This window comes from Odontesthes bonariensis, chromosome 20 (assembly GCF_027942865.1).
Source record: "Odontesthes bonariensis isolate fOdoBon6 chromosome 20, fOdoBon6.hap1, whole genome shotgun sequence".
NCBI classification, from domain to species: Eukaryota; Metazoa; Chordata; class Actinopteri; order Atheriniformes; family Atherinopsidae; genus Odontesthes; species Odontesthes bonariensis.
In genome coordinates, this window is record NC_134525.1 from 12436737 (window position 1) to 12460828 (window position 24092).

At 40.9% G+C, this 24092-nt stretch overlaps 1 protein-coding gene across 4 annotated transcripts in view; it reads left to right on the forward strand.

The window, feature by feature from the left end:
- ntng1a (netrin g1a) overlaps positions 1-23859 on the forward strand; it is a 133234-nt gene extending 109375 nt beyond the window's left edge. For 2 of the 4 annotated variants that reach the window (XM_075452439.1, XM_075452438.1), the window contains exons 5-8: positions 1083-1109; positions 7667-7834; positions 10244-10378; positions 22128-23859. In XM_075452439.1, the coding sequence (XP_075308554.1) occupies positions 1083-1109; positions 7667-7834; positions 10244-10378; positions 22128-22384 (587 nt within the window). In that variant the 3' untranslated portion in view covers positions 22385-23859. Of the gene's footprint in view, positions 1-1082; positions 1110-5007; positions 5053-7666; positions 7835-10243; positions 10379-22127 lie in introns of all 4 variants that reach the window. The other 2 variants (XM_075452440.1, XM_075452441.1) reach the window with 2 other exon arrangements.
- The last annotated feature ends 233 nt before the right edge of the window (positions 23860-24092 follow it).

Sequence of the window (24092 nt, forward strand, 5' to 3'; positions counted from 1 at the left end):
CTTTGTTTCATCTCATCTCCTCCAGTTTAGAGGAAATGTGGGTGCATGTCTTCTTTTGCTCAGCAAGCTCCCCCTCCCATAGAGACGGGGTTGTTTGTTTTTGCAGGCAGGCTACCTTATTGAGGGAATGGGGATACCACAAACAGGAGGGAGGGCCTCCATCCAAAGGCGACCTGAAAGCAAATTCCTCTGTAGACGAATGCAGACCAAAAGTGCACTGCTGGTATGTTCGTGTGCCTTTTGAGGAATGTAGAGTCAAACTGAGAAAAAAGGGCATTGCCTATGCTTCATGTTGTCGTCTGATGCCACCACAACAGTGAGAGTTGCTTATTTACAGTCCTAATTAAGACCTGAACCGAGATGCCGGCTGCTGGTTCAGATGTAGGGACGATGCGAGTGAGAAGTCTGTGAAGGTTTCGGTCTCCTCAGATCAGCAGCCAGCCATCGTCCTGGCGAGGCAGAGATCTGGTCACTATGGGGATGAGACAGACTGTATTATCTGCTCAGTGGCTGCCCGGCTCAAGAGATCGCACGAAGGATGAATGAACAGACAGGCGGCAGGATAAGGCATGTCCTCGTTTGGTGTCATCGGGCTTGCCATAAATAAAGCCATTTGATATGCGTGACCGTACCTGCGTTCATCAGAGTTCCGTCTTTGACGACGCATATTCTGAATACAGATGTGCACTGTTATCTTTTCTGAAACAGTTTTATTTGTTTGTTTGTTTTTAGCGTTTTTGATGTGTGCATCTTTATGGGGGGGTTTGACCTTTTCTGGCACTGGAAGAAACACCAGGGACATTGAAGGAGAAATAACGGTGGAGACCAAAGGACACTGAGGAGCCGTAAAGCTAAACAGCCAACAGGCAGCGCTTACAAATCAAGGGAATCACTACTAGCATAGCTTTACATGCCTCGTTTGTGTCTACGTGTTCATTCAGATGAACACTATTGATGAAGACGTGAACAAGAACTGGTGTGGAATCTCAAGCAACTGTGAATGAGGAATGCTAATCTATTATTGTCTCAAAGTGAATGTTATGTCGTCATCTAAGCTGTATTTTTCTTTTCTTCTGTTGCAGGTATTCCTAATAACATTGGTCCAGTTAGTAAGTAAAAAAAAAGAAAAAAATGAATGCTTGATGCTTTGCTTTGCCTGTTGTTCCATCCTCCATCATACATCCATGGTGGTGCCCAGTGTTCATTTCTGATTTCTATCTTCCTGCAAAGAATCAATCAGCAATGGGTGACTGAAATGTTTCCTTAAAGGAGATCGGGATGAGGTAGTAAGCAATATCTGGGGGCTATATTGTAATGACACAGGCAAATTAATTTATTTTATCCAGACTACTCAAGCAGACAGCACTTGCCTGACTCTGCATGCCTGAATGTCACGTGTCTTATTTTCTTTCTATATTTATTTTTACCTCCCTCTCTCACATGCATTATAAATAAATGGCATCTAGACTTTATTAAAGTGCCAAGACCTCTCTGGCAGTATAATGTCACAGGGGGTCATTTTAATATCAGCTGCAAGCGCCTCGGCTGGTATTATCTTCGTCAACCAGTAGCCCCTGAGGAGGAGCAGAAAGAAGAGAGGTGCCACGTGTCAAGTTACCGCTGCCTGGAAGGCTGTGATGCAAGAACCATAGGCGTGTATTGAACAAGTCAAAGTGCATTCACAGCCTGGCTCAAGTCTCCTTAATCTTTTTCATTCCCAGCTTCTTAGCGAGTATCCTCTACTCCCAGGGTAGCAGATTGATTAGTAGATTGCCCCCTCCCTGCCAGATCCTCGTTAAAGAGGCATGCGAGTCCTTTATCATCTTAAACTTGTACCAGTTTATAAACAGCAAATATCAGGCTATTACTTAAGCTCTGTTGTAATGGATGATTTTCAGAGTAATAATGAGGTGAAGATTCAGTCAACATCCGATTTATTCAAGTGTTAAGGGTCCGTAAGGATACATCCAGAACTAATGCACGCTTGTTTGTCATCATTTAAGAGCTAAGATGCCCATTGGGAAAGTTTCCCAAAACATGTTGTGAGCAACTTAGGGTGGAAACAGGTGGTTTTTAATCAGGCTTTAGCCTGAGGTGAACTCGTGCTTTAAAGTCAGAAATGGACACATGGCCAAAACTTTCACCCTCCCCCTAACAATCCTCCACTGCTTGCCTCTGTATCCATCTCTGTAGAAGTTACGCTTCCTCTATGCATGGCACGAGTAGAGCTTAGAGTGTGTGTGCATGCTCCTCATACGTGCCCTATGCACATCAGTCCTCTGCGTCCTGTCCAAAATGCCAGGCCACACCATGTCCAACGGCTGTCCTCAAATCCTTTACAGGAAGAGTGTGCATGCTGAGTGGTTGGTTGTGTGTGTGTGTGTGTGTGTGTGTTTGGCGGGTTGGGCGATGTAGAAAGGACGCAAACCAAAGTCTTCGCTTCTCATCCAGATTGACCCACAGGGATTTAGAGTTCTCACGAGTGGTTGTCTATGTCGCAGCAGTCTCTCACAGAAACAACATTACGCTAAAAACTTAACATGCTGACTGCCTTTGTTTTGAAAAAGCACACAGAGAGGGATGAGGCTGTTTTCAGCGCCGACACGTATCAAGTTTATGTCAGCGTTATTAATAAAGTAAGAGCAGAGAGGGGAAAAAAAGGTTGTGACATCCTTGAGGTTGTTTAAAGGACTGGAAGCAAAGCTTGTGTGGGGGGAAAAAAGAAAGCCCTGCACTTTTCATGTTGTTGTTTGAGGGTAATTGAATTCCTTATTGACTTTTCTCAATTCTATTTCAAGTTTATTAAGCCAGGCAGAATCGCCTAATGCGGACCATTAAAGTGAAATTAATATTTTAAAAAACAATTCTGGCCCTGCAAGATTGCATTCCATTATAAGTATGGCATTGATTAAAATCCGTCACCACTCATTTAGCTCGCCCTACCTGAATATTCGCCATAACAAAATAATTAATGGAACCCAGATCTGTATTACATCTAATCAATTGCCAACATGGAATAATTAAAAAAAAAAAAAAAAAACAGATCTTAAATATCTTAAATGGTTTTCATACTTGTGGGTTTTTTTGTTTCCCAAATAATGTATGCTTTGTGTTGCTGTCACAAATTGATTACCCATGTCCAACTACGTTTTTTTTTTTTTTAACAAATAGCTTCAACACTAAGAGCTTATTAGCATAACAAATCATATAAATGCAGATCAACAGGTCACTTCTTATTTTGTTAGATACAAGACCTGAGTCTGCGTGGTGATGAGGCGTGCCCTTCCTCCTAAGCTCTTCATTAGTCAATCTCTCGTTTCAAAGAGCTGCTTCTCCAATAACTGTTTTGACTTTAAACCCCTGGATATGTAGCAGTCATCACTGATGCCAGACCCCCATGCAACGACGGAGATATATAATTAAACCAAATGAGTAGGCAACATATTGTGCATGATAGAACTGTCACTTTTTTTTCAAACTTCTAACATCCAATTCAATTTGGGGAAACTTGAAACATCAGTAACCCATTCAAATTCAAAAGTTCCACTCTGTAATCGCTTCAGACCGTAGGCTGTATAAATAGATGCATCAGACCAGTAGAAGTAGGGATCCAGCAGAGAGTGCTCAAGTATAACCTCGACCCAATGCACGCCCTGGTAACCTTTCAGAAATAGAAGCTAATGTTATGCAATGCTAAGCTATGTTGCTACAAAAATGGAGAACACTAGCAAGCATAGCTGTCCTAAGAGGACAAACATTACACCAAATAATCTGAGAAGCGGTGTTTGGAAAGTTTTGGATTTTATACCGTAAATGGTGTGGTGTTGAAGAAAGACGGCCATTTCACTCTATAATAAAAGCAAGCCTGCACATCCACTACTTGCTTGCTTAACAAGCAGAGGCACCACATATAAGCAAGTCAACTGGGGTGTTCAGTGCCATCTGACTGCCTGCTATTCAGCGCAGTCAGCGTTATTTCAAACCGGTTTGAACTTGATAGTTAGAAAAAGTGAGAGCCCTATTGGATGTTGGTCTTTTTCTCAAGCAGTTGCAAAATCAATAACTAGTAATGCTAAGGGTGTAAAAAAAATGTTTGTCACAGTGTGTAGTCATGCTAAGACCTAGTGTATTATTTAATTCCAGTCCAAGACTGGCGCAATTATCCCTTCTGAAAACGCAATTCCCGAAAAGACTGCACCTTATGAACAGCAGTCATATTCTATGTTCACTCATAGTGAGGGCAATGGGCTTCTTGCCAACACAGCCCAGGATATTAATTGGCCAAGATTACATGGTTCGTGGAGTCAGTAGCTAAAGGACAGAAAGATTAAGTGAAGAGATGAAGGGTCATAATGAGAAAACTTATCCGTGTTCTTCCCTTGGCCCGAGTCCTCTCCATTTCCAACCACAAAGTATTTCCCTGACACGGAAATACTGACTTGTATGTAATTATGAGGTTATGCTACCCACAGCAGTCCGTCATTCCAAGTACCAACACCTCCCATTATTTATTCATTGTTATTCCTCCACCAGAAATACACTGTAATTAGATATTGATTACATAGTCGATGTAATGAATTAAACAAAATGCCCCCTAACGTCTTCATGCGCTATACATAGTTTCGACTCCCTTGCATAAACCATGACTGAAATGCTAAGGTTCACAGGGTTTTCTCATTTTTCTTCAGTTTTCCAGTCTTCATTGCCATTGCCACCAACATACACTTGCACAGCAAACCCATGGAAGTCACACAAATTACATACAATGTCTCTCCAGTGTCTTTTTAAAGGGTCCTTGGATGCACTCTCGGCCCGTTCATGTCAGCCCTGCCCAATTGTATTTGCTGTTTCCTGAATTATTGATTTGAGTCATGCCGGACATGTTCGTGTCTCCAGTTGTCTGTGTCAACAACCACGTAGTCCCCCCCTCCCCCCCTTTAGATAACCTGTAAAGTGCATCACACAAAGACACTTGAATAACCCCTGGTTTCTCTCAATTGCACGCAGTTCGGCCGAATGTCTCATCTCTAGGTGTCGCTAACCGAAAAGAAGGTAGGCATCTAAGATTATGCAACAGTTATGTTTTTCCACAGATTCATTTAACGCAGGTCTTTGTATGATAATCAAAAACTGGCTCCTTGGTAGCCAAAAGTGTTTGGGGTAGCATCTTCCCTGTTCCCAGGCTTCCAGACCGGCCAAAAGATCTCAGTCTCAGTCTTAGTCTGCTTTTCTTGTTCATGATGGAGAATTACGGGGTGACTTGTGTATTCACAGGGCACTCTGCAACACACTGCAGTGCCGTCCTTTATCCTTTCTAACACTAACGTGTGTACTGCGCATGTACACATAAACATGGGACTTTAATTAGGTTTAAAACTTCCAGGAATACTTAATTCTGTATAAGCTAATCACGAAGAAAAGCAGGGGAGGTTTCACCGTGGTTTTATGCAGATATTGAGCTCATCTGAGTTCAAAGTGCAGATGTGATGTGAATCAACCTTGCAAACAACTAGCACACAATCACTCAGGCCTGTGTTTCCATGACCACAGTCGAGTGGATAAAGTGTATGTCAGCTAGCACAAAGCAAAAGGCTGGGCTTATTTTTTTACTTTTTTTCCCCCACAGTTTGTTTTCTGACAAGAAAAGAAACAGAGGGACTAATATGCTCACGGCTAGCCAGTCTCTTTATCCGTGCACGCTCCTGTGCACAAATTTATTGGGTGAAAATTCTTTGGTTGTCTTCCCCAAGGTGGAGCATGGTTTTTCACAGAATAGTTTCCGTCTTGGGAAACATACACAGAGGCTTTTGAAAGATACAAAGCGTTTGTTAATGAAATGAAGCGTAAAAGAGGGATCATAATATTTCAGTTCTTCATTATCTAAGGCATTTGTAACAGATGCTGCTATGTGCAGCCAGCTTCATTTGGCAGTGTCACTCTTTATTTCCCGAAGCCATCATTCATCATTATTGTATATGTTTCTTTTTATTACTATTTTCATCAGGCATGATGCCTGGTATTCTTGACTCTTTAACATTACATGTGTTCTATTTAATTGCAAAATCATCTTTCTTTTTTTTTTTGTTTTGTTTCTTCTTTTAATTTGTCTAGTAGCACCTCGAGTTGCATTGTCCACTGCCCCTTCTGTCCACGTTGCAAACAGCAAGCGAGGTAGGAGCCCTAGAGTTCATGCATTGCCCCTAGAAGAAATTCATGCCTTTTCACTGTGTGACCTGATGTTTCTGTTTACCTCTACCCCCTCCTGACCCTTGTAGCCCTAACACAGTGCAAGAGCACTTTGTATCTATAACTCCAGTTCAGTGGTAGACTGATGGCTCTCACTGTAAAACACACATGAAAGGCTCATTCTTCTATGGAATCGTTTCCTAAACACAAAAAGTCCCACGGAATCGTTCTTTTTTCAGTGAAAATAAAGTGGGTGTTTCAGCCACAGCTATTTTTTTTTTGGGGGGGGCGTGTTTCTGACTCTTTTTATTCCCCATGTGTGCATGATTTATGACCTTACCCTATTTCTAAAAAGGAGAGATTATTTGTCTTCTGAGAGTATGTCTGTGAGAGTGAAGCATCTAATGTAGAGGACCTTAGCTCACACTCAGACAGGACTTGCTGATTTAGGTGAGAGGTAGAGTGGACCTGGCTTTCTGCTCCTTTGTTTCCAAGCCTTGCCAATGGCCAGACAGAGAGAACTGACCTCAATACAGATTCTTAATAACAGCAATCCATTGGACAAAAGCCCCATCTGCTAACCACTCTATTCTGGAGTCTTGAGAATGCTGTCAGTCCACACAGTTGCCAACAAGGCTTAAGGGTCACATCTGTCTGTGCTGCGACACATGGTGTCAGTGGTCTCTCAGTGCGGCTGACTTATCCTCACTTGGAGAGTGCTGAGTTGGACCTGCATTCCTCCCAACCTTTCTGCCTTAGGGCAGCACTGCCACTGAATATCATTGAGTATCATAGGTTCTGTATTCCATCTCCAACTCCAGATATCTAATTAAGTATGACATAACACTGCATAACATCACCATATGTTTTCCCACCTTAGTGACTGCGCATAGAAAATGTTGTTCTCCAAGTCTGTAGAGTACATAATTTAAAACGACTCCCCACGTTTTGTTACAAAGGGTTGTGATATAAAGGGCCATTCAAATACTGATTTCTTAATTCCCGTATGTTACAGAAATTAGACATTTAGCTCTCAGTTACATAAAAACATCTTAATTCCCCCCACAACAAGTAGATGACGGATCCATTTCACGAATGGTTTGAACTGTTCTAATGCTTCGTGGTGTTCCAAGTGTGATCATGTCTCTGTGCCATCATTCCTGAGCCTTCTTCACCTCTTGTTGTGGTGTGCTTGAAGTGATGTGACCTCTTGAAATCCTACTAACAACATGCTATTTTCGTGATATTTGTCTCTAACTCTGGCTATGCCTTTGCCAGACTAATCATCACTTTACCCACTAGCATCTCCTCCTCCGTCATGCAACATCACCATTTTTTACCTCGCATGCCATAGCGCCTCGCTTAAACCTTTGCTACCCCCTCTGCTGTAGCATTCGCAGCACCAACATCTCTACCGCGCCTCTTTCTTTTTCCCTCTTTCTCCCCTCTCTTCCCTACACACTTCCTCTCTGTTTGCAAGACTGCGAATGCTTCGGCCACTCCAACCGATGCATCTACACGGAGGTGCTAAACACCGTCATTTGCGTGGGCTGTAAGCACAACACTAGGGGCCAGCACTGCCAGCTATGCAAGCTGGGCTACTACCGCAATGCCTCAGCAGAACTGGACGATGAAAATGTGTGCATAGGTTAGTCCCCCACCTGGCCCCCCATTACTGTTACCATCCTTTCACACTTTCCTTGCATCACCTTCTGTCTTGACTCCTCAAAAGAGACCGTGTCATTCCATCCCCCACAGCTGCGTCCTTTGTACAAAGTCCTGTCCTCATATCTCTAAGTTGCCCTCCTCGTTGCTTCTTTTGCTTTGACACAACAGTGTCACGAGTCTCATTTTCAGACTCAAAACTAGTGTTTAACAGATAATGCTTCTCAGTCAGCTGTGGGAAGAGACAGTTATAGTATTAATATCCTCAAGCTGAGTTTATTTTTGCTAGCTGCTAACATTCCTTATTGAATTTTTAGCTGCTAGCTCAGTTGTATTTCAAGTAGTTGGATGTAATTTCTCGCTTGTATTTTAAGGGCAAGAAGTGTATCAAGCATAGTTGCAAATTACATATAGGCTAATTTTAATATCTAAAAAATTAATAAAGTAGACAGTTAAGTGGAAACACTTCCAAATCACTATAGAAGTTGACTATTGCTTTATGGTCAAAACAGCTAAATGTTCCTTCAGCTTTGATATGTAACCATTATATCTCTTGATCATTTTTTATTTCAATTATAATGTTGTCCACAATTTTCCTGCCATATTAAAGACATAGTTCAACGATTTGTAAAAAAAGGAGATAAGAAAACTGAGATCAGTATTGGTAGAAGCTGTATCCAGCAGCTAATAGGGCTAGCTCAGCTAGCAGGTGTTCAGTGTCCAAACATAACAAAAACATCAAAAAGCTAAGATTTGTTTTATGTTTCCAAAACCCAAACTGTTCAAATCTCTCTTACAAAACCAGACAAGCTCGTTTTTCTGTGTGTATGCTGAAATTTACCAAACCGTGCATCATTTATCATGTGTGAGCAGGTACACCAAATTTCACTCTTTAGCTTTTTAGTTCACCAAAATAGGACACACATAAAATGCATGATGACGCTATAACTGGTATTAAATCTGCATATGACTGGCCTGTTGATTCAGTGCCTCCTTTACTGCTATAATGCCAATGAGAAAAGGATAGTTTCACCTTGTGTCTCTGATATTTTGTTCATGACTTGTAATGCAGCAATTCATAAACTCTATCATTTATTTTCCTTGTGTGTAAAGATTGCATCTTACATAGCTTCCTAAGCAATAGTTTGGTTCCCTATTGAATTCTTTAGCTTGTATATGTAATGTGAATTCACACCGCTCAGTGTCAGGTGCATTTGTGAGTCCTGAGGGGAGAATCTGACAGGCAACAAGAGTTCTGGGAGAAATGTTCCAGGGAAGTCACACCGCCAGTCAGAGGTGCCAGGCAAGTGCATATGTCATATACATGAAATGGCCTCAGGAATAGCAGCTGAAACCCGTCACTTGGTATTAAGAGCCGCAGAGGCGTCACTGTGTGCCACACTTGCCATCACCCTGCCGCTCGTTCCCTGACCCCCAGTTTGTCATATGCCGTCACCTCTCTCGTCCTGCCAGACCCCTAGATGTCACTGGGGTGCAGCCATGTGCAGCTTAGCCACAGAAGGTGCAATGTGATGGTCAGGGACTGTCGAAATAGGTGTCACTTTGACTACAGAGTGCTGCAGTTGCTGTGGAAAGCTGGAAGGTATATTGAGCACAGGACACCAGACACATGGCAGGTTTGTTTTTTGTTTTTTTTCTCTACATTATTTTTAACTGTCCTTAAGACCATTTTTGTCTCTAAATTGCAAAGAGGCATTTAAAATTACATGATTTTTTTTCTAAAAGGGTAAATTAAGTGAGTGTTTACTTTTAAAATTGAACAGGATTAAAGAACACCTTACAACAATGCCCATTTCAATGTAGTTTTCTCATTTCTTTAAAACCTTTGCATCCCTTGCCGCTCTTTGTTTCATTCCATTGTTCATCTTATATCTGCTCATCACATTTTCTGTCTTCTTTGTCCATCTTTGCCTACCTCTGTCTGTATGAATGACTCAGGTTATACAAGAGCATGTTCAGATAAGCTCACATTTTCCATCTGATATCAAAGCTAGTGATAATGCTTTGCATATTTGCTCTTTGCACGCTGTGTTCTTGTATAATGGCAAAATTAAGTGAATAGTAATTCAAAATAAATATATTTCAATGACTGTGGTGTTCATGCATCTAGAGCAAACCTCATTCCTCTCTCATTCTTTCGCCATTACAGTTGAAATGGTAGCATTTTATTCTGTATGTGTCTTTCAATTTATTTGCTTTTTTTTTTTTTTTTTTTTTTTTTTTTACATTTGAAATAATCATGCACCTTGCTGAGCTTATAATAAAGCTCAAGGTGGTGGTTGATGTTGTGAGAATCCTAGACGTGTGCTGGGAAGTCAAAGCACCACCCTATTCTCCAGCCTGTGTGTGTATGTGTGTCTTGTTTTTCCAGAGTGTAATTGTAATCCCTTTGGCTCAGTCAGTGATCGCTGTAATGGCACAGGATTTTGTATATGTAAGGAGGGCACTACAGGGCCTAAGTGTCAGGAGTGTCTACCCGGCTATTTGTGGGACGATGGCTGCAAATGTAAGTAGAACCACAACCCTTCCCACGCAGCTCCCCGACTCTTCTCCCCCTCAGCTCTGTGTCTCTCTGCTATCTCTCTCCGATGCTTTTTCTCTCTGTATGACTCCCGAGCCTTGGCTGAAAGAATGCGCTGCACATGCACAGGACTAACAAATACAGACCTTACGCATAACATGAGCTCCAGTAACCCAGAATACTATGCCATCTCTGTCATACCGGATCCTGCATTTCACACTTGCTCTGGATGTGTTGCTAATATGATATCAGCAGGTGCCTGTTCTGCCTCAAACAGAGAAAAACCAATGGCATGGCAGGATGCATGCTGCACGGTAACTCTGTTATCCTGGCGTGTCACACACAACAACACAACAGCTGAGTCAATATTGACTGCTTGACAGGCTGCCTGTGATCCCCATTGCCAGTACACAACAGGACAATGTCATCCAACACCAACATTTTTTAAAGGAGAATGCAGGTCACTTCGTGGTCCAGCCCATTTATTACTGCCTGTCATTTATATCTCCCCCAGTCATTTTACAAAGCATGCCCCGCGTAGTCTTTGTTTTTCCACAAATGTCACCAATTTGTCATTTTTCAAACTTCAGTCAAACTTTAGTGACAAACCTACAGGCAAGCAGAAGGAAGTAAACGCTTCAGGATTTTAACTTTTTGACAAAGGACCTAAAAGACAGAAAAACATTCGCGCCAAGCCTCATTATGCTGCAGGTGCAAATTACTAAGCTTCTCTAGATGTGACATGTGAGACGACTTTAAGATTAATTTCAAGTGGAGCCTTCTATTTCTTCCTTTGGATGCTCAGCGAAAAGCTTTGTCAGCTTTCTGATAAATATTAATCACTGGATTTGGATGGAGAAGTATCTGAAGGCAATTGGTTGCATGGAAACACCCAAACAAAGAGCTATTAGAAGCCTAGGCCATCATTTCTCTGCATTTCTTTTCACGATATTCACAAGAAACAAAGCTGAACTTTATTCCTGAAAGCAGGTACTTGTTGCACACCAGAACACAGACAAACTGTTCAAATTTAAAGCCTCTGGGTTGTGAAAGTGATCATATTTAACAATCAGATTGTACATTACTTTGGGCATGGTTTAGATAAATGCCATCTTAAAATATAGCATTTTTTAAAGTATATTATACCATATTACAGCATATACTGAATAATCATCATTATATATATATATATATATATATATATATATATATATATATATATATATATATATATATATATATATATATAAATATAAAGTCCAGTTTTAGCAGCTATATGCCATTTTTTTCATGGAACCACATTGCTTAACAGCTGCATTTGGTCATTGTCAGCAAAATATTGTATAAATAAAGTGAAGCCTGCTGCATTGTAATTTAAATTCATTGTAGAATGAATCACTGGTTTATTTTAGCAGCGCTGACACAGATGGATCCTCATTAAACATGCACTGTTTTTGACTGCAACTTGCTGTTGGTTACTAATATATTCAGTGTGTACAGAGTAAACACACAGTGTCAACATGCACAGTTGTTTCTATGTGAAACTTTTTGTGCAGAAAAGGTAAAATGCCAGGGAAGAGTAGGCATGTTTCACACTCCGTGCCCACCCAGGTTGAACGCATGAACAAATCCTGAAGCATTACGAAGTGAAAAACAGATGCATGCGAGAATGCTGAACAGTACAGCAGCACCAATTGGATATGTGTAAGTAAGAAGAAAAGTACATTTAGTAAATATTTCCATGCAGTTCCAAGTTAAACTGATGTGAAATCCCATGCAGAAAATGCACACAATGGGTCTGTAGTTTTATCTGTAGACAGATTAGCCCTGAAGCTTTGATAAAACTAAAAAAAAAACTAAAGAGACAATAGTGTGTGAAGCATTTATATCAAAGCTTCTTCTATTCGTCTTACAGTGAGATTCAAGAGGTTTGACACATTTTAACTTCAGAAATGCTTAAAGATCTACAATAATATGAATAGAAAAAATATTATTGACATCTGTCGATTCTAAGGCTGTATGTATCGGGACAAATTAAAAATCACCTGGTAATCACCAGGTCTTAAAACAACTTAAATGTAACCTCATATGACATCACTCATTGAAATAAATTGAAGCCAAAATGCAGAAGCGGTGTGTGAAAAACTAAGAACCCTCACTGCTTCCATAGGATTAAATAGGGTAAGCAGCAGCCAGGTGCTGCTGATCAAATGCGCTGGATTAACTGATCATCTGCAGGTGTGAGCACCTCCATAAGAGCAGAACATTTGGTGGTTTTGCCGGTTTGCAGCAACGCCAAAAAGAGGAAAGACATCAGGAGCTTAGAGATGCAGTCGTTGCTGCTCATCAAGTTGAGAAAGGTTGTGAAGCCATTTCCAAAGAGTCCCATCATTCTCCAGTTAGAAGGGTTATTCACAAATGGACAACATTCAAGACAGTTGCCAATCTTTCTTGGAGTGGATGTCCCGGAAAGTTCACCCAGAGGTCAAACAATGCAACGCTCAGAGAAACTGCAAAAAACCCAAGGGCTACATCTTAGACTCTGTTAAAGTTCATGACAGTATAATTAGAAAAAGACTAAACAGGATTAGCTTGTTTGGTAGGGTTGCCAGGAGAAAGCCTCTTCTTTGTAAAACGAACATGTTAGGGCAGCTTACATTTTTCTCAAAGTTGCGTCTGAACAAACCACAAGACTTCTGGGACAAAGAATAGAATGTTTGGCTGTAATGCACAGTTTTGTTTTTTTTTTGGTTTTTAGTGAAAACCAAAACGCAGCATATGAGGACAGACATCTCATACCAGATGTCAAGCATGTTGGTTTGGACTTGTTTTGCAGTTTGAGTTTTGGCGTAGCCTAGTTCTTCTACTTCTAGAAGTCCATTAGGCACAGTAGGAAGCGTCTTTTTTCACGAACAGGGCGTGTCCTTTTGACAACGATCCCGTGGATGAAGGTGCAGCGTAACTGCGCAGAGAATTAAATATTCGTCGGGAGATGGTTATCAGACCGCATCGATGTTTTAGCATTTCCAGACAATTATCTTTGGAGTATTGCCTACTTACAGTTACATGGTCTGTTGAAACGCGAGGGGGCTCCACCAGGCAGATAGCACCATCAGAATCTGTTGGGACAAAAGAAAAAAAAGACAAATATTTGTATGAATAGGCTTAAAAAAGATATCTACAGGCCTATTACATTTTATAAAGGCGTTATGTCTTGAGGGGTGGACTCAGAGGATGAGCTCCCTCCAGAGATTCCCTCAGCCACTAGCCTTCCAATATTCTGGCTTAGGGCCAGCTTCTCTGCCTCCGTTAGAGGTGGCGGTGCTGGGCACCACCCGTTTTACGGGCATCTGCCTTCTTTCTGTTGGCTGAACAGAAGTCTGTGTTAGTTTAAATAGGCTTGATTGTTTAACTGAACATGATATAGATTAGAAGACATTGATGTATGTGAAAACAGCATTATGTTGGGGATAAATCAACTGATCAAGTAGCCACTCAAGTAGTCACTTAAAGGGGAATTCCTGTATTTTCAACATTAACCCTCTTTTCTGAGTCGTCTGCAATGTTTTAGAACCCCCCTCACCGCTTTTTTGATGTTTACTGCTGTCTCTGGTATTTGCCTAATTTTGATTCTTCAGGGATTCCCCTTTAATATTTATTTTACAGTGTACAACATGATCAAAATGAGGTACCTCCATGCCGAGGTCTCACCTGTTTGACCAATGTTTTTATATTTCATCTTAAGCTGCTGCCAAGTGCGCTTCTCCCCCGTGGGATCGCACCTAAATGAAATAAATGAATAGGCTACCATTATAGCAGTTTTCCCCTGTAATATTATTGTGATTGCAAAGGACTACATTTAAACTTACACATTGACCCGAGCAGCAATGTTCTCCCACGCCGTCTCTCTCTCTTTTGCAGCTGCAGCGGTGTTGCACTTCTTTCTAAAAACGTGTTGCAACTCGCGGTATGATCGGTGAAAAACGTAGCCCTCCTCTTCCCCGTTGCCATGGTGACTCGTCGAATCGGGGCTCCATTGATGCTGGCTTTTTATAGTTGTGGTGCACACGCAAAACTCAAGGTGAACCTACTCAGAGTTGACTAAACTAACTTCTATCTCAGAGTAGATTAACTCAGAGTTCAGGATTAGACTCAGAGTTTGTTGAACCTGCTTTGTGAAACGGACCCCTGGACACCTTGCAGTCATTGAGTCCACCATGAACTCCTCTGTATACCAAAGTATTCCACTAAAGCTTGGTTGAAACTGGGTCATCAACAGGACAATGATTTTAAGCAAAGCAGAAAATTTAGAGAGAATGGCTTCAAAAAGAAAAGAATCAAGATGTCACATTGATGTCACAAAGTATTCAACGTCAGCATTCAACCAATGTGAGTGCTGCGGTGGGACCTTAAGTGAGCTGTGCATGAATGAATATCCTCAAACCCCTATTATCTGAATCAAAGTTGCAGAGAAGAGGGTGTAAATGACAACATCATACAGAAAACAACTACTTCAAGTTATGTCTGATGAAGGTGATCCGACATGTTTTTGCAGCAGGGGCGTACAGGTTTTCAGGGACTGCTTCTGCAATTATGCTTAGTTTATGTTAGAAAAAAAAGCATAATGACAGCATCAGTGTCACGTTCATCTAAAGTTGCATAGACCTAATTTTAAAACCTTATAAGGACCATGTGATTTTTATCTCAGAACTGAACAGGGCTGTACTTTCCTTTATAAATGCCTCCATATTAATCCTCCCCCATGTATTGTTATTTCTGTCTGCTATAGTTTCTGACAATGAAGTTCAGTTATAGATTTATGAAATTCCATTACAATAGCACACACACCTACACACACAACATTACTTCTGCTCAGTCACTGAAACATCCAGAATCTATGAATATTTGAATAGTTTTCATTTCAAACGTTGAACTTCTTGGTACAAGATGTCTTCTTCATGACTGGAAAAAAAACTTTGTTGGTGTACATATCTCAGCGAAACTTTCAGAATGTGAATTGGTCTGCACTTTCATTATCCTCAACAGAGAATATGCAAAAATCAAGGATAAGTTAAATCAATAACACGTGTTTGAGCAGAGGGAACTTGGGAAAAAAAAAAAAAAACATTTGAATTACTTTTATATATTTTTAACCCATACAAGTTTCTTTGTGTTGAGGCTATAATTAACTGTACATTTTCTGACTTCAGTTCTATAAAGGTAGTGACTAAATTTCCCAGGATTTAATACCCAGAGAGGCAGTTTTGTTGTGCTGTAAAAGCTTCTGAGCCAGTAACTGTCAGGCCATACTGAAAGACAGATTATTATAGTGTACATTTTGCAAAAAGGTCCACTAGATTTTACCCTCTGCTGCGCTAACAGACCTCCAAGATGAAAGCCCTAAATACTTTGCATTATGGTCTCCTGAAGAAAAATGAATATTTCTTAAGATACTATGGATTTTTTTTCCCCTACATTATTGCTGATTTAGTAGCTGCTAAAATCCCCCCAATTTTCCTCCACTGTTTCGAAAGCCACTTGCACAAGAACTAAAAAGATAACTTCAACACCCGGCTTGCCACAAAAGTGGAAAGTACACACAGCTGTGAATTTGTTGTCACAATGGCTGCACAAAAATGTCTTTCCCAAGCAGTTTAAGATGAAAAGCACCTGAAATGTTGCCTCTCCTAGGAGCTTCTACTTCTAAGTAATCTCAAGCGAAATAGTTTGGGGATAACTTTTTCATCTTGACCTTCTACTGCATCTTTGCTGCTGCAGTATTTATGTTCATGGCCACGACTCGATTTGCTTGCAGACTGAAAAATGCAATTAAAAACTTAAATCTCTCATCAAACACATCACTTTCCCAGACAGGCACACCTCGTTCGTTGGTCCCCTTTCTAAATATTATCACTCATATCAAAAGCAAACGCAGCAAATCTTGTCATTTACTGCCTGTGCCGGCTCTGTTTACACGCGGTAATGCGAAATTGTTCATGTGGTGAGATTTAAAGCACATCATGGTGCAGACCTCTGAAAAGAATTCCGACTACTGTGGAGTTCTCAGGCTACAGCAGTGCTGCAGCACCTTTAATCTTATTGACCGTACACAGTCCTTTTTTATTGACGTTTGTTTCTAAAGAATCAATATCAGCGTTTTATGTTTGACTTTAGCTTTGCTTAATTGGCAGACGATGGCGCACTCTGCCTGCAGGGCATGGCCATTACCTGAACTTTTCTTTGAAATCAGCTGAACTTGTTCTGCAGTTTGAAACATCATGCTGAATTAAATTTTTTAATGGCATGGCTCCTAATGTAAAAATTTGTTCTCAGTACATATTAACGCACGAGGAACGTCAACCCACAATACGAGCCAGGAGAAATAAACAGCATTTTAATTAGTGGGAGATCCAAGCCCTCGGCATTATCTTGTATTTCCAGTTCTAAAAGAAACAAGCTATTTTTTAATGATTCCCCACTCTCTCATATTAAGGATTTACTTGGATCTATATGTACCCAGCAATGAGGACCACTATTAATGTTGAGATCTATTCTTCATGCTCTTGCACTCCTCAGTCAAAAAGCCTGCGTTCTGTTTAGGTCTTGAAAGCAATTGTTCCCTTCATGACCATTACCAGACAGTGGATTCTTCTATTAAATTTCCATTTCTCACATGTAAATTAATAGTAAATACCATCATTGAAGAAAATAATAATAGATACCTGCAATTTATCAACATAACAATTTCTGACAAACAGACCACGCACACCCACTGACACTGTAGTGGGTTGCTGAATAAATGTAAATCTATTTTGTCGTCTTGGCTGGTACTGTATATCTAAGTAGGTGGTCTGTTCTCAGGGAAATTAAGGGTTAACTTACGAACAAGAAATATGCTGCTGAGGCCGCTTGAATCTCAGGTAGTGCCTTACCTGAAGGAGACAACAGTTAGAGAGCTCTCTGATTGGAGAATCAAGATGTTTTCCCGAATAGCTAGCTAACGCTAAAAGCTGAACCAGAAATTCAAAATTTTCACAATCAAGAGCAATTGAAACCAGTTCAAGGCACTACATTGTGGAAATTTACACTGCTTCACTTGTGCATCAGATAGTTAAAGGTAGGGTAGGAGATCCTGGATTTTGAGTCCAGCGAAGCTGCATTTTGAAAATACATCGGTAAAAAGTCCCAACCCTTTTCTTCACTTTCCCCCCGAAGCCACGCCTCTTGAGTACATGAACGAGCACGAAGGTGCACGAGCGCTGTTCTGACAGCAAGCATCGATCGTTGCCGTATTTAGTATTTAGTATTTAGTTTATGCTAACTATACGTTTAATAATGCTAGGTGCTAGCCAAGCTGGCTCTAGTTTAGCTTCCTGCCAAGCTTCTGGACGCGTAATTCGTTCACGGAGCAGGGTACGCGCACAGGGGGGGAGGAGGGGGAGGGAGGAGCAGATTGCAGTTTGATAGACGTCATCAGAATCCAATCATTGTGAACGGACCGTTCACAATGATTGGATACTGTTTTTCCTAGATTGTACGTTCTAGAGGCCACTAAAACTTTTCATATTTGTGTCAAAACTTTTAATTAATTGGTTGCAATGGGGGTGTGAAGAGTATTTCAAGCAATATGTAAAAAAATGTTCCAGAAAAAGATCCCCTACCCCGCCTTTAAATGGAGTGGGTCCGCATAATGTGGTCCATACTCTCACCCAGACTGTTTTGGAACACGCTGCAGACAGTGTTGCTACACAGATGTTCTGCGCTGCAGGCAGGGCAAAGTCTTTGCAGTAGTGACTCTGTGTAAATATCCACAATATAGCTCTTCCGCCAACCACTATGACAGCATTGAGGTTTAAGTTGCTTTAGATGGGGAAAAATTTGGTCTTTTGGTAGCCCCATTCTGAGTTGCTTTTGCTAGCCTGTAGTTTTTAGCGAACATGTCTGGAAAGCTTCTGAATGTACTTACTTTTAATCACATTTTCACATTAGCAGCTTGCTCCGTGGTGGACGTAATTGTTCACTTGCCTAAAATTTGCCTATACTACCCCTGTTAGCAGAGGACTCCACTAGGGGGCACACCAGATGACTCGGGTCTGAAAGAAACACGCCATTGGCACGTTCCCCACTCTGTTTCTCCATAATTTTTCTTGGTGCGCGGACGTTTCCAAAATGATACTGATCTCTTGCCAGCAGTTTTAACAACCATACTTGTCATTGTGCAGTGATAAAGACACAACGCAAAGAAGCAGGAGATTGCAGACTTTCTTTACAAGTCAACCCTTTGACGTTGTAGGCTGGTTGCCTACATATTGCAGTGTTAAGTTTTGACGAACTGCACTAACAGCAGTCCAAACACACACAAGGACACACAAGGCAGCCATGATAAAGACACACATCTGTAATCAAAAGCAAAAGCTGTAATCTTCCTGGCCTGAGAGTACAGTGAATGTACAGTTAATACTCATAAGTAATCTGTACAACTGTACTTAAAAAACAAGGGAAAAAATGCCCTTAATTTGTGGGAATTATAACAAATTAATATGAAAGCAGAATGTATTAACATGTTTTTAGTAATATATTGGTAGATAGACTTACAAGTCTATGAGTTAGAGTAAATTAATTTTAAAAAAGTAAACTTATTTTACAGTGAAATAGTTTGATATGTGCTTACACCAGCTCTTTCTGCGTTAAATCGTCTTTATTTCAAGGTTCTGCACATTGTAAAACTTCTGGGTGAGCATTTCTATTCAGACTTACATAGCTTGAGCATTGCCTTCTTTCAAACCTTAGCTTGACCCTGAACTGCTTATACTTTAAAAAGATGGGCACAAACAATGGTAATCGCGCAACATTTCAAGTATTTCTATGGTAAATCCGGAGCACAGGAATGCATTACACTTTAAAAATCCTGAGAAATATGCGTTGGCTAATCATGACAGCAAGGAAGAATAAGATGAGTGAGATTTGAGGTCATTGTCCAATTGAAGGAGTCTCTCCTGTATACTGGTCACATCAAGGCCTTGTGATTGTTTAATTGATACATCGGATAGTTCTCCCTAGAAGTAGCGTTCTAGTTGCTAAGTGTTGCTTCATCAATAAGAGTCAAACAACGTGAACAAATGTTTTCCATAGAAATATGTGTTGCAGTGCTAGTTGTTGTCTTGGCTCATTACTGTGGTTTCCTCTGAGTGGTTGTATTGGTCATGAAACTGACCTGTCAGTTGGAAAAATAAAAGACAAAGCTGGAGTTCAGATGTCTTGTTTGGATTACTTTGTGAATGGTAATTGTAACTTTCTGAGCCACACAGAAGCTGCCTTTTCTCCGGCGAAATGCACAAACAGGAATTGACAGTCAATATTTCAGAACAAGGCTCCCATCAAAGCCTTATTTGGCTATTCCAGGTAGACGGCATGCATCCAATCCCGAGTATTAGGAGAAAGGTCTTATGTTTGTTATTGTGATATTTATGTCCCATGGAGTTTATAGATTGCTCACCACATTGTTTTCCATTCCTATAAAGGACTGAAATGGGCAGAAGTGGCCCCTGTGTTTATCACTGTTTATTTGTCTCTGTTGGTTTATTAGTTTGTGCTACGCTGCTTTGTTTGCCTCCAGCTTGCTTGACAGCTTGCATCCACTGGGAATATAGTGGCCTCGGTGTCCCAGCTCTAAATATACGCTGATTTTCTCCCAGTGTTCAGTTTGTCTAAAGTCAGTGCTGTTTGGTAAAAGGCTTGCAGGCATTGAAGAAAATGCGGCTTTATGTGCAGTAAGCCAGCTGATGTAATGAGGCTTTAATAAAGATTGTTGTTGAATAAATGGACATGGGTATTATTAGATACAGACACTTTTGCTATAAAATCTTCACATTTATCATGTTTAAATGTCAGATGCCATAGCGTTCAGCAGCATGTCACATCGTAATGGGAAGTTTTACTAGGTTACATTTTAAAAAGGAACAACAAAGTTTCTGCCAACTATAAAAATGTGAAAGGTGGTTTTAAATTCTTTAAAGGATGTTTAAATACAGAAGCAGTGCCGCTACCTTAAATCAAAGTACTGAAAGTCATTTGAAAGAAAACAAAAACTTAAAGCCACCCGATGTCAAACTTGAATGTCAAACATTTTTCTAATCCCATTAGGGGCACCAAAGCTGTGTATTGTGAAATTCTACACATAGTGGTTTTAACTTGTTTTTTTGTTTTCTAAGGTTGGATCAGTCATTTAGTATTTTAAGAAATACTGTATGCTTATTTGATTTCTTGTGTAGGGTTTCCTGAGAAAATTGATTTAACTCTTTGTGCAGTAGCTCCAGTTGACTCGGCGTAAATGCCTAGCTCAAGGTTTCAAAGCAACAGTCCACAAACTTATGGGCGACGGAGCGGTCACTAGATCCGTCATTTGAAATCAGTGAATGAGAAAGACTGTAAACATCGACGATCCAGTCGGGGGCTCAATGAACATTTGTCCACATGTGAAAAACGTTGCAATGTCACAATTCGAGATGAAGAATTGTGTGGCGGTGAGATGCTGTAGTTGCGCTGTTTAGGGCAGCATCGGTGACGTGTGATGGGAGCCATGACCCATGAATATTACATAGGTAAGCTGTGAAAACATGTACCTTTCAAGCCAAAGCCATGAATGTTGAGCCTCTAAAACTAACCATGTACTTTCAACTTTTAACTTGACGGAATAATGTGCACGACCGTCACGTGCCAGATTGCTAGTTTGATTCCAATCTGCAGGCTAACGTCTTTTCCTAAACCCCTGTTTCCTCCTGGGAGACTTTTTTTGGGGTTTTTTTCAGTGCAAGATCATAAAATCATTTGTAATAAGATTGTCGCATAACGTAATTACAGATCAAGATTTGATTGCTAGTACCAAGGAAGCGGCATTGCAGTAGAGAAATGGTGTAATAGCGGTAAATGTAACATTTCTTTAGTATCTTAAGGTTGCATTGGCAATTGCATTGGTAAACAGCTTGCCTGACTCTGTCCAGTGATAACAGGCATCTACCCATCCAATCAACGTCTCAATGATCAAAATATCAAACCATGTTTGACTTATGAAATAGTTTGGGTTTTGTAAATAAGTAAACACGGTTTTACCTTCGGACAGACACAGAAGTAATTGCATCTGGTCTGTCTGCAAAGCTAAATTCCAGATGAGACTGTTGAAATTGTCTTATAGCAAAAAATGTGAATAATTAAATGTAAAATCTGTTCATGTCCCCGTTCGTGAAGCGGGTAGCTTAGGAACTGGAACTTTCTTGTCTTGTGTTTAACATGGTAAAAGCCTGATCTTTTTCTCGCCCTCGTCAAGAGGTTTGTTCCTGAACCTAACTAAACAGGAACGTCACTACATGTGAAAGTTAACTCCAAAAAGAAGACGAAGCTAAGTGGAAAAACTGTGGTCCCTTTTTAGAAATCAACTACAAACCTCCGTGGTGAAAAGTGGTTAGAGGACAAGTTTCATCTCTATAATGTAAAAATAAAAATGTGAACAACTGTCAACAACACCATAGATGAGTGTGTTCTCTTAAACTTATTCTTTTAAAATGTCAGAAATGTGTCTTAAAATGTGGTTACACTCTACTTGTGGACTGAACATTGAAAAAGTCTTTCATTCTTTCATTTGCTACAATAAAACCCTTCAAGTAAAGTGTCACCCTTCACGTGTGTGAGTGTGTGATTCTAACTTCTCTCTCCTCTCTTAACACCGCTCCCACCACAGCCCGGGTGTGTGACAACGAACTCCTGCGTTGCCAAAACGGCGGGGTGTGTGTCAACAACGTTCGCTGCAATTGTCCCTCAGCCTACAAGGGCCTGCTGTGTGAGAAGCCCCACTGCGAGTCAGAGCTGGGGGGCTGCAAGGGCCCAGATTCAGGCCAGGCCACCCTGACGCCTCCGTTCTCCTCCAGTTTGCTGACGCTGCTGCTGCTGGGCTCGACCCTGCTGAGAGAGGCCTCCTGCTGGCCCGCCGTGCTCTGAGAAGGCTTCTTACTTAGTGGGAGTGACAAGCCTCTCACAGCCTCCACCTTAACCCTCCCATACCTACCCCCTACCCCTCCCACCCCCCCCCCCCCACCCCCCACTTTTTTTTTTTCTTCAAATATTCAACAACCATTAAAAAAGAACCATGAGCTTTGTGGACTGTAATGTACTGAGCTTATCCGCTGCCAGACTCAATGGACGCGCTGATGATAAAGGGAATGTGCAAGATGAATGAGTGCAAAAACTTTCCATTTAATATAAAAAAAATATATATAGAAATGAACAAATGTATACTTATAAAAAGAATAGATATTATTAAAAGTGTTGAGCGTTTGCCTGATAAGACTACGTTGAGCAGAGAACGGTGAGTCCGTCCCCCCCCCCCCCCCCCCCCCCCATCTCCCTCAAAGCCATACCAGGTACATGAGCTCCTTCCAGTTTGAGGAGGGATAACTCAAGACGACAGACTTGTTCACTTCCTCTCTCATTGCCACGGCAACAACAGCTGCAACCAATCAGCTCTTGCACGAGCCGACGGTGGCCGCAGATCCCCTCGGGATGCTTCTGCGAGTTCATGTTTGCTGGACTGACGCCGCTAATGGGGAAAAAAAAAATGTCCCCGCTGAACGGCAAAGACTGGCCTCAGAGACAAAGCCGTTAGACTTCAATGTGACGGCAAACCCCAGGACGCATTCTTTGCTGTCAGTGCATTGTGGATCGAGGGAAATCTGTCCGGACTACCACTTTGTGACACGAAACCTTGCCCACGTTGATCCCTCTCAATCTTTCTGTCTCTCCTTCGAGCTCTATCTCATCCTCCCTCCTGTTCAGCCCCCTTCCCATTCCCCCCCGCCATGCTGCCACTGACCTGTGCTTTCGTGAACGTTACTCTGTAAACCCTTGTTGGTTGAAAGATTCTTTTGTCCAATGTTAAGTGATGCACATGTGTAAGAAGCCCTTGCCCATCCCCTCCCCCCCTCCTTCAAGAAGACTCCAGTACAGCTGTCTGATTCTTTTTCTATCTTAGAGCCAGCTCGCTCCCCTCGATCGTGGTCAGAGGATAGTTTTCACCTGAGCAGACGAGAAGTGCTGAGAAAACCATCAGTGTATTTGCAAGTTCTTTTCATGACGGAGCAAACGAAACGGAAAAAAAAAAAAATCATGTTGTCCTTTTGGATCTCTTGCGAACTGTGATTGACAAAAAAAAAGAAAAAGGCAGCATTAAATGTATCTATTTAAGATGTCCAAATGCTGAAGCATTGGTTTCATTCTCTTTTTATTTTCCTTTATTTCATTCATTATTTTATTTATTACTTTTAGTTGTGCAGTTTATTTTCCTTTGTATTGGCAACGTGCTGGCATCAAAGAATATCAGTTTACATATACAGTATTAATAAAGTGTACTAAAATCCCACCAAAGGACATTATAAATGTTTTGTTCTTGCTTTAACACTTGAGAATTTAAGTGAATAAAAGTCTAAAAACTAAGCTGTGTTGATCGTGTATGATTATTACTAAAGAAGTACCCTACACCATTTTATTTTCCTTGTTCCTGTCAGGCCAAAGAGTGGAGGATGCAGGAGCAGGAGATGATGTATCCAAAAGCTTTTATTTGAGGAGCAGAAGTTCTCAAGTCTCTCCAGAGAGAAACAAAACAGGCTATGGAAGTTATTAATTATTATATATATATACTTCTCCCAAAATG